Source organism: Chiloscyllium plagiosum, chromosome 26 (genome assembly GCF_004010195.1).
Source record: "Chiloscyllium plagiosum isolate BGI_BamShark_2017 chromosome 26, ASM401019v2, whole genome shotgun sequence".
NCBI lineage: Eukaryota > Metazoa > Chordata > Chondrichthyes > Orectolobiformes > Hemiscylliidae > Chiloscyllium > Chiloscyllium plagiosum.
In genome coordinates this window covers 19,922,569-19,940,512 of record NC_057735.1, presented here as the reverse complement: position 1 = coordinate 19,940,512, position 17,944 = coordinate 19,922,569, and the positions used below count along the sequence as shown (strand labels likewise).

General features: G+C 38.1%; 1 protein-coding gene across 1 annotated transcript in view; it reads left to right on the top strand.

Annotated features, from left to right (window-relative positions):
* The window catches only part of plxna2 (plexin A2), a 455,048-nt gene that overhangs the window by 205,508 nt on the left and 231,596 nt on the right, over nt 1-17,944 (top strand). The window contains exon 4 of the mRNA XM_043716237.1: nt 3,346-3,480. Within this exon, the coding sequence (XP_043572172.1) occupies nt 3,346-3,480 (135 nt within the window). The remainder of the gene's footprint in view (nt 1-3,345; nt 3,481-17,944) is intronic.

Sequence of the window (17,944 nt, the reverse complement as noted above, 5' to 3'; positions counted from 1 at the left end):
TTATTACACAACAGAATTGTAATGTTCATGCGTATTGCTAGAATGTTTTTGAGGATATAGTCACAAAGAAAAGTTGAGTTCTACAGCTGGTTTGATTGAAAAGTAGGAGAAGAAATGTTTAGTCTCCGTGATTATTCATGAATTCCAAGGGATTATTCATTTGTTCAACTAAACTTGACATGAGACTAAGAAATAATTACTTGACAAGATGAAATATCTGATTTAGATTGCATAATTAGTATGCAAGAAAACCGTATTTAATGTTTAACATAATATTTTGGAGAAATGATCATTTTATCTATCAATAATGACAGTTTGATATGTGACTACTTGGAAAATGTTGCAAACTTGAATTGACTACAAATATATTGCAATACTCTATTGGTTTAGCATCATAAACTTGGTAAAACTTTTTATTGTGCAGACAGTCAGAGGGAAATGTATTTATTAATACAGAAACATTTAGCTATAACGAACTACGCATGATCCATTGCAGATGAGGCACATGGTTGAAAGACCAACTAGTGCCTTGATTGATCTTGTGATCAATTCCACAGCATAGTACACATATAAATTCATAGTTGTCATTGATCATACCTCTTGGAAGAAATCTTGTACAATAATACACTTTGATTCTTTTGATTTTATGGAGGCAATCATTAATACTTAATGAATGGAGCATGTCATGCAAAGAAATGTTAACTCACATCAGGGTACCTTAAATGTATTTCCTGTCAAAAAGCTGTACATGGTTTATTCAGGTTATTGAATTAGTACTACAGTAATGAGCCCTATATGCCTAGGGCATAATCGTTACTCGCACAACCTCATAGTCTATGTGCATGTTTGTGATATTCTGTGTAAAGTCAGTGCTCTGTATTATCTGGATGCAATCTTTATTTTTATACATTCAGTAAACGTCCATTCCCTCCTGTCATTAGGAATAATAAAACTAATACTTTCAGCATACAGTAAGTTGATACATTGAAAGAAGTGAGCAATACATAATGAAAGCTTCAATCTCAATTTTGGGTAGACACATCTTGTCTTCATGGAAACTATTCGGTAAATACAATTGAGTGATTATAGATCAAACAGTCTGGTAAATATGGTACTTACAGACAAAGAGATAGAATTGTCTGTTATATTCATTACAGACAATTCTATCTCTTTGTCTGTAAATTCATATTTAAAGACACATCAAATTAGCTTCCTATTGAACAATGGTTGAAGAACACTTTCCGCATATAATGTTTGATTTGATTCTCATGTACAACGATCCCTGGTTACATTTTGTATCCTCTGTAACATACATTGTGAGGGGAATAAAATTCTGCTAATCAAAACTGCGAATAATTGCAAAATTGATTAAATGCTTTTGTGGAACTGCTGGAATTAATGTATTTAATATTTCTCCAGTTAATAGTATTGCATTTTAATCTGGATCACAACAATTCTGATTTAATGTATTGTTTGCAATAATCAAAATAAAGGAAATAGTGTCTGACAGAATGGCCATGTTAGGTCATTTATAGAATTTAGAGCACTATTAAACAGTTTCCACTTGTGTGAATTCAGAAGAATGTGACACAAGCTAAAAACCAAGCAAATAAAGAATTTAGGAGCTTAATTGTCAACTTAGTGGTAAGAAGGTGATTTTGTTTTCTGTCACAGTTCCAGCCCCTACCTCTTCACATCACGCAGATTCAACCCTTACCCAGCAGCCTCTCTCCTCTTCCTTCCACTACTTTTTCACCCTTGTCTTTCTTGGCTGTTCCTCCCTCTCTTCAGGTCTCACTTTTGTATCTGTATTTGTAGGGATCCTTTCTCTCTCATACTTTTTTGCACTCGTGCTTTCACTTGCTCAATTTGTATTGGCACCTTGCCTGTATTCATCTTTGTCTGTCTCTCTCAAATTAGTCAGGATGTCATTGCCACCCTCTAACTGAAAGGTTTAGGATGAACCTCTTTTTCCCTTCTAGGGAAGCCGCAATTCTATTTTCATTCAAGCAATTAATTGCTTACTTGAAGTCATCTCTTCCACCCCCATGATGGAGGATATTCCACTTCTAAGAGCTGCCAAGTATGCAGATGACTAGCAACTATTCATCCAACATCACCACTGGGAGTGGTGTCCACTGCAGGACTGCAATGATCTCATTAAAAGCTCTGTCTTTACTGGCACTGGGAAGAGGCCATTAATCGGCCATTTAAAGGTCTAATTTGATTTAAGGTGGGGGATCAGGCTACACGTCATCGTATTCATTGTTGGTGACATATCAGAGGATGCAGGAAGGCAACAAGCAACTCATCATTCTACATCATGTTAGAACCCTCACCCCGTCAACCTGCCAGCCCATGCCCACTGGAGGGGCATATTGAATTCTAGCTGCACTTCACTTTATTAATCTCTTCTCATATGCCAATATTAGATTAGATCATTGAAATTTAAAGTCCGACAAACAATAAGATTCCTTATTAAAATTTGATTACTTGTGATGTTCGAATCATTTCCAAAACGTTGCTAATTATTTTGTTCTTGTTAATTTGAACAAAATGAGTTGAAATCCAGTTTTGTTTTTGTCTTTAAGTTGATGATCCAGGTCATCATTTCAGTGAAATGATCATGGGATGATTCATCAAATGGTTACAGCACAGAAGGAGAACTGCTGTGTCTGTTTGACCTGTGGGATGGTGCTACTCCCCTTCCTGCTTCCACAGCCCTTCATGACCTGGGAATTGATCCCCAATGATTTCTGTGTAGATATGTCATGGGAAGTTTTTCTCAGCTTTATAGAGTGGAGAAATTCTTCATTTGACCTATGTTTAATCTTTGAACAACTGAATTCAAAATTTTATGCTAGAAAAGAGCAAAATGACTAAGAATCTAATTCCATAGCATGATTGTGTGACCACATGAAAGTTGACTTGACCTCACTTGATTGATATGCTCCATGTGGTGAAGTAAGTCCTCAGCAACCATGTCAAGTATCAAAACTGAAATGATGATTTGAGCTAATTATTGGTTAATTTGGCCTAGTTATGTTTGATTTCTGTAAGGGAGAAAGAGAGTGCTACCAACCTCAGGAGTGGTGAAGGATGCAAACTGAAAGTAATCAGAGCATTTGCAGAGAGGAAGATGCCCCAAATTGGGCTATAAGTTTGATCGGGTTAGAGTTAGACATTTGAAGCTATAAGTAGATGTGTAACTTTGAAAACAATATTTTAAAAGGTCTTTTCAGATTTTTATTGTTAATAAGAAACACTGTAACCATCTCAGGGTATCTTTTGGTTATGATGGTGTGTGCGCATCCTGATGAAAGTTTCTTGCTTTTTCTTGAACAGATACGTGTCGATGGTCCACCCAGTGATGGGGCTCATTATGAGACTATCAATGTCATGCTGGACAGAAGAATGATTCTGAGGGACATGGGCTTCTCTACAGATCAACAGTACCTATACGTCATGTCAGAGCGACAAGTAAGTGATTGATGTACTGATCTTCTTGATGTATAGATTATTTGGAAATGATTTCACTGTGATCCTTGTGACTGCTAACTCTGCACATTTATCAGAGATAATAACAGCAATTGTTATATGTCTCGTGAGAGACCTAACATTAGAGACATTAATGAAGGAATTATTGAGAGTAGACTAATAAAATACTGCAGAACAACATGAAGTCACCTGATGAAGGAGCAGTGCTCTGAAAGCTTGTGCTTTCAAATAAACCTGTTGGTCTATAACCTGGTGTCGTCTGACTTCTAACTTTGTCCACCCCAGTCCAGCACCAACACCTCCACATCGTGACTGCGGAACAAGGTTTACTGATCTAGAAATTAAATAGAGTAGATCATTCTTCCAAAAACAGGACATCAATGAGGATGAGTTAGTGGCAAGGCTGTGCAAATATAAATGGCTACTGAAATGCACCTAAATTTGGTACTTGTAGAAGGTGAGAGACTGTAGTGAAAAGCAGAAGGTAAAACAGATATGGAGGAAATCCTGTGGAATATTAGATTCCCTACAGTGTGGAAACAGGCCCTTCAGCCCAACCAGTCCACACCGCCCTCCGAAGAGTAACCCACCCAGACCCATTTCCCTCCAACTAATGCACCTAACGCTATGGGCAATTTAGCATGGCCAATTCACCTGACCCGCACATCTTTGGACTGTGGGAGGAAACCGGAGCACCCGGAGGAAACCCACGCAGACACGGGGAGAATGTGCAAACTCCACACAGTCACCCAAGGCTGGAATCGAACCTGGGACCTTGGTGCTGTGAGGCAGCAACGCTAACCACTGAGCCATTGTGCCGCCTTTTGCTACACCCATGCCGACATGAGCGCCACCACCTCCATTGGCATTCACTATAAACTCACTGTCACTTTCTTCATGTTTGCTGCCAGGTATTGTGTATTAACATCTCTCCAATAAGAGAACAACACTCTCTCTGATTCTCTGGGATTATGGCGACTTTACGTTTATCTCCACTTTACCTTTACCTACTTTTCTGCAGGAAAGAATGGAGTATTAGTAGTAACTTAATGAGATGTTTTAAACATGAACATTGTTATGGACTAGGTCAGACCACTCAAAACATTGTTAAGCAGGCAGCCCAGACCATAACTTTGCAATTTGTTTCAGTAAGTATACAGTGAAAATTACCCGGAGTAAGTTAGCAAGGTTGACTACCAGGTTTTAAAACAGACAAAAATTTATTCACAAAATTACACAATGAAACACAACGAACAGAATAAAGAACCCCTACAGAACTTAGTCTATCCAAACTAGACTTAATTATGCTGTTCTGAATATACATAACAGTCCCAATAAACAGTCTTTTAAAACACTGTGAAACAAAAGGAACAGATGCTTACAGGTTGAAGTTAGAAGGGTAGAAGGAGAGAGAGAGAGTTTGTTTCCACACAGCTCACTAATGAACTTCCAATTAGTTCTGGACTAAACTGCTCAGCAAGAGAGCTGACCATTCCCCTTTCATTAGAAAGGTCACTTTTAAAACATGACCACTTTGGCCTGAAGTCTCATCTGTTTGCATATAACAAAAGGCCTCTCAAAATCCTTTTTATCTCTGTACTAACCAGACTGATTGGAATCCTGCCCATTCCCCTCTGAAAAAACTCAAGGACACAGTTCCTTAAGAAAAGGAACAGCTTTTAGAAAAAAAGGGACTAGCTTTGTGACAAAGTGTATAAGAGTATGGAATTTGTAAGTAAGATTTCAAAGATTCAGGAAGGTGAGGACAGCAATTATAAGGACAGCAGTAGGTATAGTCGGTGTCAGTATTGTGAGAAAGTGTTGTTGGTGATGACTCAGCAAGAGCACGACAGGAATCTTACCTCAAAAGTTCTGCTTAGGTTATTTAACTTTTTTGCTTGGATTGCGAAAACATTACAGTAATTGTTTTGCCATGTCATATTCAGTCAGTTGTGCCAGTCTACATGCCTGGAACTTAAGTAGTCCTCTGGAAAAACAGAACTTCCCTCCTATTGACCGCCTACACGGAGACCTCTAATATGTGCATCTGAGGAATCACCCAATTATGCTTAATTGCCAACAGAATTATCTGCAGTCAAAATCTGACTCTCGCAGCGCGAGCTGCCTTTAAATGGTGTCAGTAATTGCTAATATGCATTCCATTCCATCCCCACTATTCAGTTCAGCGAGCTGCCCAAAGGAAGTGTGAATCATGCCGTCATCTCACTTCTTTTCATGAACTGAGGCACAAAACATCAACTTGTTCATTTCACTTGCTCAGGTGAAATTCCAACCAATTGCTGGCCGAAAACATTTCTTCTCATCGTGTTCACACTGGTCTCTTTACACAAGGGAGTGCACTTAGTGCAGCCTAGTACTCATAATGGTTGTCAGTGGTTGCTAATATTTCTTGGAAGGCAACTATCTTGTCAAGAGTTCCTCCCTCAGGTCTTCACAGCTTTCACTCAGCCCTGTGTTTATATTTGAAGCCCTTGATAGAAATGAGTGTAGGGAGGAAAACTGTGAATGTCTCATGTACCCACTGGAGCAAGCTTTTAGTACAAGACTAAGTGAAATTGTATATATTTGTCACCTAATTAGTTTATGTTTTTTTTGGTTCTCATAGTTTCCTAAATTCGGGGCTCCAGCATTGAACTCTAGCTTATCAGGGGAAAAAAAAACTGATACCATAAAATGACATGGAGAGCATGGGGATCCCATGTAATGTGTCAGCTTTATAATCACTGATGTCAATGAAATGGACTGATCTGCTTATATCCTGCAAACTAGCCTCCCTTTGCCTTGCATCACTCCAACCGCAAAAAGCTTAATGCTCTTACTGTTCCATCTAACTACAGTACCAGGGTTGTAACAAAGCACTTGAAGTAGGTTGATACTGACTTAGCACTTTTTACATTTACATTTTTAATCACCTTTTCATAGAATCCCTACAGTGGGGAAACAGGCCATTTGGCCCAACAAATTCACACAGACCCTCCGAAGAGTATCCCGCCCAGATCCATTCCTCTACCCCATTATTCTACATTTCACCTGAGTAACATATCTAACCTACATATCCCTGAACAATATGGGCAATTTAGTATGGCCAATTCGCCTAACTTGCCCATCTTTGGATTGTGGGAGGAAACCCACGCAGACACTGGGAAAATGTGCAAACTCCACACAGACAGTCGTCCGAAGCTGGAATCGAACCTGGGTCCCTGGCGCTGTGAGGCAGCAGTGTGAACCATTAAGCCATCGTGTCGCCTTGTCTTGTGCTATTATTGTGCTACGTTTGAGCAAGAATAATGCATACATCTGCTCATTTTGGAAAAATGTCAATGACTTGAATTTCTAGAATTGACTTCATCTAAGGGAGTCTGCCCTTTAGTAAACTTGATGCCAAAACAATTTATCTGACCGCTGAACTGGTGTTATTCTTCTGAAGTTATTCTATTTACCCACAATGGAATAAATGCCATATTGCTCAGTTTTTATTCTACATCCTACACCTCAGCAGCCACAGTTTCTTGCTGTGGCTTTATTGTATCAATAAAGTGTTGTGAAATGATGAGCAATCATGAAAACTGGACGAAGGCCTGGAAATTTTTTTTTATCAGGATAAAGAGTTGTACAATCTTGGGGAGAAACTAACCATTTAGCTCATTAAGCCTGCACTTCTAATTTGTTCACAAAATCTATGACAAGATGTGCTTTCATTTTAATATTTAAGCATGACAACAGAACAAAATGCAAAGAGAAATGAGAATAAAATGACCTGAATAAATACAGCTGGTTCTGCTATAATGTGTCTTTTGTTAATGCAAATTCACTGTAACACAATTGACGAATTGGGGACACTGTTTCTGAAGCACAAACCTTTTAAGCGTGTATTGGTTACAAAGTGATTCTGGCTCCATTGGGTTAAATGGTGCTGCTATTATGTGATTTTCTTATGACATGGGGTTGCACAAGAACGGGACTACTGCATTAGAGCAGAATCGACTGTATGTTGATGTTCACTTAAAAAAAAAATGTATTTGGAAGTCTAATCATTATTCTTTTTAATTAGAAATGTTCAGTTCAGAAAATTTCTCTCAAAGCAAGTGCACATCTGCAATATTTCCATACTTGTATATTATGTGCGTCATACACACTTATATTTTGTTTAACATGCTACAGCAGTAAAGCTGTGATCTTTTATGGTGAAAAGCAAGGTACAGCAGAGAGTTTCCTTTGGCTGTTTCTACTTTATTCACGATTGACAAGCTAACGTCCTGCAAGTGAAGCCTGACTAAGCAGTAAGGAAGGTTAGGTCTCCTTTCCCAAGAAAGAATGTATTTGCTTTAAAGGAAATATGTCTCAGGTTCACCAGACAAATCAGGGGATTTTCTTATGAGAAAATATTGAACAGACTGGGACTGTATTTCCTGGAATTTGGAAGAATCAAGAGTGATCCTATCCAAATACATCTTAAAGGGATTTGTAGGGAGTCTGGGCGGCACGGTGGCACAGTGGTTAGCACTGCTGCCTCACAGCGCCAGAGACCCGGGTTCAATTCCCGCCTCAGGCGACTCTCTGTGTGGAGTTTGCACATTCTCCCCATGTCTGCGTGGGTTTCCTCCGGGTGCTCCGGTTTCCTCCCACAATCCAAAAATGTGCAGGGGTTAGGTGAATTGGCCATGCTAAATTGCCCGTAGTGTTAGGTGAAGGGGTAAATGTAGGAGAATGGGTCTGGGTGGGTTACGCTTTGGCGGGTCGGTGTGGACTTGTTGGGCCGAAGGGCCTGTTTCCACACTAAGTAATCTAATCTAATCTAACAAAGGGTCTCAGAGTAAGGTGTCAGCAATTTGAACTGAGTTGATAGAAAGTTGTAACTTGTTTTTAAAAAAAAATCTGCAGCCTGTTAAAACAAAGGTTCATTTTGGATTGCTTTAACTTGAATTATTACACATGAAAAGGGATTGAATGAATTATATTCATCTACAGTTCACTAATCATGTGGTGGTCATGCCTTTTGTTCTTTACAACAGTGTTCCAAATTCCGGTTTTGCATTAGCCAGTAGCACTGTATGCTGTTTCCCTCTTCTTACCCCACCCGTTTCAGTCTTGGTGATATTATAGCCTTCACTTAGATTTCTTTTTTCTTAGAAAAAAATGAAAGCCCATTAATAATACAGATATCTCCCTCAACAGGATTTTGAATTATGACATTCCAGTACAATACCCTTTCTCCTTAAGTTCCTAATCTAGGTTTGCCAGACGCTATAGAGTTTTTTAAAAAAATAACTCCAATTCTTGGAATAAGAATAGAAGAATGTTGAAATATATACCGATCCATCAGGTTCTGAATGGAGAAAAGTGACTTACTGTTTGGTCTGTCCTCCTGTGTTTCCAGTGTTATCTCATTGTGCCAGTTATTTTGTTTAAGAAAATCACATTGTGATGCTTTTTGTCTTTGTTTAAAAAAAAGCCTTCCCTTGTGACCAGGCCATAATAGCTATTCTCACTAGATTTCTCTTCCATTTCCAGTCAATTTGCACAAAGCTGTTAATAATTTTAAAGGGTGCAGTAATTGCCAATAGTATCCACTATAAATGCATTTTGATATCCCGTTGTGAAATCTATCACCATAAAGAGTCTTGGTTGATATAAACTTGATAGCATTGATGTACTATAAATCTGTTATGATATTTGCAAGGATTATCGGGTCTGTTGAGAAGTTTTGTACAGGTTTAGAATTTTACAAGTATAGCCTTTTACCCTGGTAGGAAGTCCTATACATAATGGCTTTCAAACCACTTCATCATCTGTTCACATGTTTGAAATAAAATGAAAACTTCCTTTCAAAGTCATTTTTTCCTCGAATTACAACCAGTATTATGTGCACATGCACAATATGTTGATGTTTGAAAATCTTGTTTCACGCATATATTATGCGAGTGATATTCCCTATCTGCCTTACGGATCCAATAGTGACTCCGTTTCAGATATAAGTTGGTATTTGACCGGAACCTCCAACAGAAAAGTGCTGCTTTTCATTTTCTCCCTTTTCTTGCACTCTACCAACTGTAAGTGGTGACACTGGCTGGATTATGGTTCTATTGACAGTTCAACCCTCTTCTATTGGATGCAAGTGCCCATAGTCATGCATCACCCTGGACAATAAGTGTCAGCAGACTAGCTGACGATGAAAGTATCATATCCAAACCCAAGATGATGTCTCTCTCTCTCTCTCTCTATTCACAATTACATGCCCATTCTATCAGGGTGTTGATTGAATGTAAGAAGCCTGGCTGAATGATTCCCCTGGGCAAAAGTGAGTACTGCAGATGCTGGAGATCAGAGTCAAGATTAGAGTGGTGCTGGAAAAGCACAACAGGTCAGGCAGCATCCGAGGAGCAGGAAATCCAACGTTTCGGGCAAAAGCCCTTCATCAGGAATTAAGGGCTTTTGCCCAAAGCGTCTATTTTCCTGCTCCTCAGATGCTGCCTAACAGCACCACTCTAATCTTGAATGACTCCCCTGTCCTACTTTGAGCACACAGAGATCAGTTACAATATCTAGGTACCTCCTGCGTGAGATTTCGAACTCTGCATGGATTGCTAATTGAATCTGTCACCTTCTGTTTTACATAACTTGATCCAACGGAAGGATTGTTATCATGAAATCATTTTTACTTCAATTTATTTCTCCAAAAGCTCATGTTCCATTTAAATACAGAATGCTCAGTCTTGCTGAAATAATGCTGTTTTGCCACATTTCTGATAAAAATCTGGCATCTCCCAATCATGTTTCTGATAACTTTGATTAGAATGAATCTTTTAAAGTATTTAAATATATACTTCCCTTGGTTTACTTGTAAAGTGAATTAGAAATGTATGACCAGAGAAGCAGTTCCTCCCAGATTCAATGTACTGGTCTAATTTGAGTAAATCCTATGTATTATATCGTCTACACATTAGCTTCAGACTCCAAGTATGAAATCAAGTAAGACAGTCTCCACCAGAACTACTGCTGCACCCCAACCTGGACTGCATACCTCCCAACAGTTTTCATTAATGCCACAGCAAACTAGTGCCTTTCTGAGGATTTCATCCAAATTGTCACATTTTCTCAGTCAAAGGATGCGAAACTATTCCTAACGCAGGGCATACCTGTGAGGAAGAAATAATTCATTACCAAAATAGTTTGTGGAAGCTTTCTGCTTTTTGTGTTGCATTGCTTGACCTTTTGCTACAGTGAAACTAATTATGCTACAGTTAAAATTAAAAAATCACCAATAGAGGTCTCCAGTTAATGTACATTTCTACTGGCTCCACTGCTGAAATAACTTAGGTCCTAGGTCTGTCGGTTACCTTGCCACTTCTGCTTTCAAGTTATGACACCTGACACACTGGCTCAGAGCTCTTCATGTATAATTTTCCAACCACTGACAGCTGTCAAGAAGAGCACCAGAGATTCGTTTCCAACAATTCTCTAAAGAGCTGCCATGGGGCAATGCAGATGCGTTGGCTAGCTCTCTCTAGTAGCAGCAAATTGTGAAGCTGAGATGGACCTTGAGGTAGCTGAGAATTAGCCAGTTAGTGGTACAAATAGAGAATGCTGGAGAAACTCAGCAGGTCTGGCAGCATTTGTGGTGAGAAATCGACTTAATGTTATGAGTTTGGCATGATTTCTTCAGTTGCTTATCCGTGTGCTGATCTCTTCATTCAGAAGTTTATGTCCTGAAAGGAGAGTTTATTTAATGCTGGAATTTCTTGTGATTTATGGAAGCAGAACTAACTAGTGTGTCTCACTGACTTTCTTTTCACAAAGGAAGTAATATCAGGCTGGCTATTCTCAGGTCCCTACAAGTCCTCCTGTGGGCCTCGAACCCTGCTGTGTATTTGAGAGAAGAGGCCAGAAATGCTCCTGCAAAGCCAACCACAATAATGCTGTGTGGAACTGTTGAAGGTTAACCTACCGTTCTGTAGCTGCTGTTCCTTAATCAGCCAGCTATTTATTTTTTGCTGGGTGTAAATTTAACATTGAAAGATTTTAAACGTACCTTGCTTGCTTACTGATACAGAACCAGAGACAGCACCGCTAATTTTTAAGATCCTTCTTCAGGTCACGTAGCAACGTAGGCATTTGTTATGTAAGAAATTACACAAGTGCCTGCTTGTATCTGACTAAATTAACAAACATTGGCGCACCAGGACAGAATCCAGCCAGGTAATTTGTTTTATGTTGCACAGATACTCTTTAGATTTGTAGGTGCTTATTTGCACTTCTGTTTGTGAGTCAGATGTTGTTCTCGCAATTTTATAATCAATCTATTGCAGTGTTTTATCGAGGTTTTCTGACTCTGTTTGGAGCATCATGTGTACAATTAGTTAAATTTCTTTCATGACATCAATACTCAGTGAGTGTGCTGTTATCTGAATCTAGACTGTGTTGGTGTCATTGTTTTGGAGATGCCCAGCCTTCATATGTCTGCTTTTTAGCTTGAAACAAGATCTATTGGAAAAAAAAACTTAAATCTTCAAGGAAAACCATGGGGAGCAATTCATTTTTAAAAGTTCTGTATTTTAATTGGAATCAATTCTCAATCATCAATGTGGTGTAAATTAAGCTCCTTATTCCAAATATAATTTTCTCCTCCTAACTGTCTGGAAGGCCTGAATCCAGCTTTATGACTCAATTTTTAAAGTTAAACTAAAGTGTGAGATAATGTACAATGTCTTTAATTATTGAGTTGCACATTGAGCAATACTTAAAAGGTCTATCCATTATATACTCAAAGTGATGTCGACTCTGAAGTTTGTTCTTAAATAAACTCTCTGCAAAGTCCCAAGATTACTATTACAATTTTTGCAGATGTGTATCGTGTCAGCCATTGTAGAAATGTTGCATACAGCAGTCCTGGTTGGACAATGTTGTTTTTGAACTCCATACTTATTCCAAGAAACCTTTGGCCCTTGTCTGAACTATATTGAAGCATTTTTAATTCAAATTTTAAAGTTCATTTTCTTGGAGCAAGACTCCTTGGGTTTGGTTGTGGATGGACATGCATGTCTGGACAATGTCTTTCATGTGTGCCAGCTGTCTGCCAGCATACTGACGCATCAGTTTTTGGAAACTGCCTGATAGTGAAATGGTAGCATTTCAGGTTGCACTCTCCGCTCTGAGATTACAATAGCAGGTCATTGAATGGAAGAAATAGTCATGGTAAAATAAATGAATAATACTATGATAATGAACAGTCGTACTTTGTTGATTCTGCGGATTTTTATGTGATGTTAAACTTAGTAAAATGTGATATCTGAACCCCTAATGGTTTTTCTCTGCAGTTCCTAGTCATTGATGTAACACTGGTACTTCATGTGGGAATGGATAGCTGTGCAGAATTTTCACTAAGGAGTTAACAGTGTCCATTCGAGTTATTGTCTAGCATTTCTATTTTATTGTTCCAAAACTCAATTTTTGATCATGCGACAGAAAATTCAAGTTTTCTACTCACTCTGCATAAATCTATGAGGAGAAAGTGAGGTCTGCAGATGCTGGAGATCAGAGCTGAAAATGTGTTGCTGGAAAAGCGCAGCAGGTCAGGCAGCATCCAGGGAACAGGAGAATCGACATTTCGGGCGTAAGCCCTTCTTCAGGTCCTGAAGAAGGGCTTCGATTCTCCTGTTCCCTGGATGCTGCCTGACCTGCTGCGCTTTTCCAGTAACACATTTTCAGCAGCTGCATAAATCTATGTTTCAGCACTAAATAGTGTGCAAGTATGTCTTTCCATTTTATGTAATCAAGATAATCAAAATTAAACTTGATTTTTCTATGTTCTAAACTTATTTATCAATAATAGTATTTTTAAACGAAGTCTGCTTTTTATTAATGCAAATCTAAATGTATGTGCAAACAAAATATATCAGTAATTACAACTCAAATTGAAAAATTAATTATATTTTTCTTTAAATATGCAAAGCCATGAAAATTGAGCCTTTTTTAGACCTTGAAATAAAATCCCATAGTATTCACAAAAATGGACTGACAGATGAAAAGCAGTAAGCTTGCTAATAACACAGTTGAAATTTAAAAAGAAACTGACTGTCCCTTTATCCCATTATCACCCTGTTGGTTGGAATCATACTTGACACAAGTGAAGATAATTGTGGTTGTTGGAGGCCAATTGTCTCAGTCCCAGGACATGGTTGCAGGAGTTCCTCAGGATTGTTTCCTCACCCAAGCCATCGCCAGTTGCTTTTTCATTGACCTTCCCTCCATTATAAGGTCAGAAATGGGTATGTTCCCTGATAATTGCACAATGCACAGCACTATTCGCAACACCTCTGACACTAAAGCAGCTTGTTCCGTATGCAGCAAGACTTTGATGACATCCAGGCTTTGGTTTAGAAGTGGCAGGCAATATTCGCAAGTGCCTTCACTCCCTTCACCATGAACACACAGTGGCAGCAATGTGTACCATCTACAAGTTGCATTGTAGTAACTCATGAAATTTCACTTGACAGCACATTTCAAATCCACGACCTCTGCCACTAGAGTGGAAAGGGCATTAGATACATGGAACACTACCACCTGCAACTTGTCCTCACACCATTCTGACTTGGAACATATTGCTCCCACTGCCACTGGGTCAAAATCTCAAAATTCCCTTCCTAGCTGCCTGTGACTGGTCATGTATCCCAAGGAATGCAGTGATTCACAAAGTAAACTCACCTTCACCTCCTCCATTGCAATTTGGGATGGCCTAGCCAGCAATACTCTCATCCCCTAAGGAAATTTTCTAAAAAAAAAAATTCCATCATAACCTAAAATCTCTGATAGCAGGCTATGTAAGAATGCTGCTTACAAGTTTATCCCATTATCACTCTGTTGGTTGGAGTCACACTTAACACAAGGGAAGATCATTGTGATTGTTGGAGGTCAATTGTCTCAGTCTCAGGACATGGTTTAAGGGATTCCTCAGTGTAATTACCTAGCCCTGTATTGTAGACCTTTATGACGGTGAGTGTGTTTAATTATAAGTGCAATAACTTAAAATGGGTAAAACACTACATCAAATATAATTTTGTTAAAAGAACAGAACAAAACGTTTTTAAAAATCCTGCGGTTGTTTTGTTTTGAATGTAATTTTGAACCAACTTTCACAATACTAATAAAAATGTAAATTTGAGTTCTATTTGGTTACTTCTGTAATTAATTGCATTCCATTTCTAAATAATTTCAATGGCAATCAGCAGCTGATTGTAAATATCAGGTTGCCGAAGGAAAAAAAATGTAATTCAGGAGAAAGTAGTTTTGAAGTTTTATATTTGAATTTTTTCTGGTTGGACCCTGAGATGACATTATGAACTGAAAGTGAGGGTTGAGTAACTGAAATGTCATCTATGCTTTGTAGTAGAACTCCAATTTCAGAGCCAAAAGGGTTCATGTTCCATTTTAGGCATTGCATTTCTCCAAGTTTCTGTCTTTTGATTGAGATGTTAAACTCAGGCCAAGTGTGCTTGTTCAGATGAATTTAGAAAAAGATGCAAGGGTGCTATATGACGAAGAGCAAGATGGAATCCAACACTGAGAATGCTGGAGAAATGCAGCATGTCTGTCAGTCTGGCCTGTAGAGAGAGAAACAAAGTTAATATTTTGAGTTTAATATAACTTTTTCAGAACTAAAAGGTGTTTGAAAAATGGCAGTATTTTTATACTTTTGACCAACTCAGGGTAAGGATCGAGGAGAACGGATGGTATCTATTGCACTGAGTCCCAAACACATCTGTTATATTTTCCCAGCATTCTTTGTGTTTGTTTCATCTTTCCAGCATATGCAATATTTTGTTTTTACAAGAGCAAGATAGAATGTCCTAGCATCAGTTATTCTTTAACCACTGCCATGAAAAGCAGACTAACTGATCATTTTTGTTATTGCTGTTTGCAAGACATTGCTTTGTGCAAATGGGCTGTCATGTTGGTCTATATATCATTTTCAAAATAATGAATTAGTTTAAATTTGATTGCCCTTAAGACTTTAAAAAACGTTATATTCAACATTATTCTTTCATTCCAAAGACCTGCCATTGGGCTAGAAACACCAACTCTTTCTTTTTTCACAGATAATGCCAGACTTGTTGAGTTTCCCTAACACGGTTTTTATTTCAGGTCAATGATATTTTGCTTTTATTGTTCTTTTTCTGTCCTCCTTATTTTTGTTTTAGCCTTGTAAAGTGTGGCACTTCTGCTATGCAATTCTTTTAAAAAGTGCTGAATTACCCTGCAGCACAGACAGCATCTGTCTCTCTCCTCCAGTGCTGCCTGACCTGTGTTTTTGTTTTCATTTCAGATACCCAGTTTCTGCAGTATTTTGTTTTTGTATTGTCTTTGGAATGTGTTCTGGACAATAATGTGATCTTGAAAGATAAGATGGTGCTGATGGACTAGTGGTATTATCGCTGGACTGTTAATCCAAGAGACCCAGGAAATGTCCTTGGGATCCGGGTTAAAATCCTGCCATGGCAGATAGTGGAATTAAAAATCTGGAATGAAGAAGCCATTGCCAGTTGTCAGAAAATGTCATCCGCTTCACAAATGCCCTTTAGAGAAGGAAACTGCCATCCCTACCTGGTGTGGCCGATGTGACGTGCAGATCCTCAACAATACGGTTGACTCTTAACTGCCCTCTGGGCAATTAGGGATGGGCAACAAATGCTCGCCTAGCTAGTAATGCCCTCATCCTGTGAATGAATAAAACAAAGTGCAGTAAATACACACAAATGGAATTTGTATGCATTGATTTAATGCACTTTTCAGCAAAAGGTTTTTTTTAGTCCAACTGTGTTACGTACCTTGACAATCAATAACCCAAACATTGGAAAAATGTATTTTTAGTCGAGTTAGAAGATTATATTAATGTGCTTTTTGATAACAATCTGGACTGAATTAATTACACTTCACGATATGGGAATGAGCATATTGTTTACATTATAATAATTCAATTAACAAATGGCATGCCTTTCCACTTTGAAACTTGAGTTGGTCTTGCCCCAGATATCAGCAGTGGAACTGCATAATGAACTCAATCTGCTCCACGAAGTTTAATATTCTGTTACAACATGGTCAATTTAATTGAATTGAGCTCTTGACTCTGTGTCTTCTTGAAATAGAAATAATTTATTATTTTTGCACAAATAAATCTTTCTCTCAAACCACAGGAATGAACTAAAACACAGACTACCAATCATGCAAAGCATGCAGTCTTCTTTCAGATGGTCAGATGCAGTAAAAGCTCGATGTCATTAAAACCATATTAGAAAAGACTACAACAAACATTTAGAATTAAGTTAGCTGAATACTAAAGGTCATGTAAAAAACCAAGTAATGTGGTAATTATTATAACCTAACTCTTTAGCCAAATTTGACACCACTCTGCCTAATAGAGTATTTTGTATGTCAGGGAATAACTACAAATTCTTTCTTAATGTTATGCAATAAAAAGCCCCCGGTACAGAATTGCACTTCTGTGTTAGAGTCTTGGGAATATTTCATAAATACTGTCCTGCATCACTCACCCCTTGCTGTGATTTCTGAAAATGATTTAAGTAGTCTTGTTTAGTCTTCTGAAATAACTTGCATGTACAAAGTGTCTTTCATGTCTTCAGGATATCCCAAATGCTTTAAAGGCCATGAAACATTTATGAAGTATAGTCAGTAATGTAACATGGTAAACTTTGCATTGCAAATTAGTTTCCCCTTTTCAACTATGCATCCAATTCCATTTCCATTTTGGAAATTATTATTAGAACTGTTTCCAGCATTCTTTCAAGCACTCTGTTACAGATCATGTCAATTTATTGTAAGAAGGCTTCTCACTTGTTTCAATTCTGGTTCTTTTGGCCATTAACTTAAATCTGAGTCCTCAAGCCTGGAGTCCTGAATTGCTAATCCTGGCAGTGGGAATTTCTCCTTATTCACTGTATTAAAATCTTTCAAAATGTTCAGTACAAAACAATCCGAGCATCTCTAGTCTAACCATGTAATTCAAGTCCATTATGCTTGATGCCATTCTAGTAAATCTCACATGCATACTCCAAAATCTAAACATTACTCTTAAAATGTGCCAAAATTTGCCACATTAATCCAGCTGAGTCATAATGTGTTTTATAAAAATCCTGTGAAGTGTGATCTGTGACTAAATAACGACCTGATATTTTTGGAATTAAAACATCACATTTGTGTGAAAATTTACTAAAGTACTTTGGCATTATCAAAACTTGTTTGTAGCTGGTTGTTGTGTGTGGCTGCTTTTATACTTCTGTAATGTCCAAAATTAGGATGTCATTTCAGTGGTTAAATTCTAGCTCCTTGAAGTTGGGCTAATTAAGTCCAGTAGCAAACCTGCTGTGCACAATACAACTTGTTACTAACAATGTGTGATTTTCTTCAAAATAAA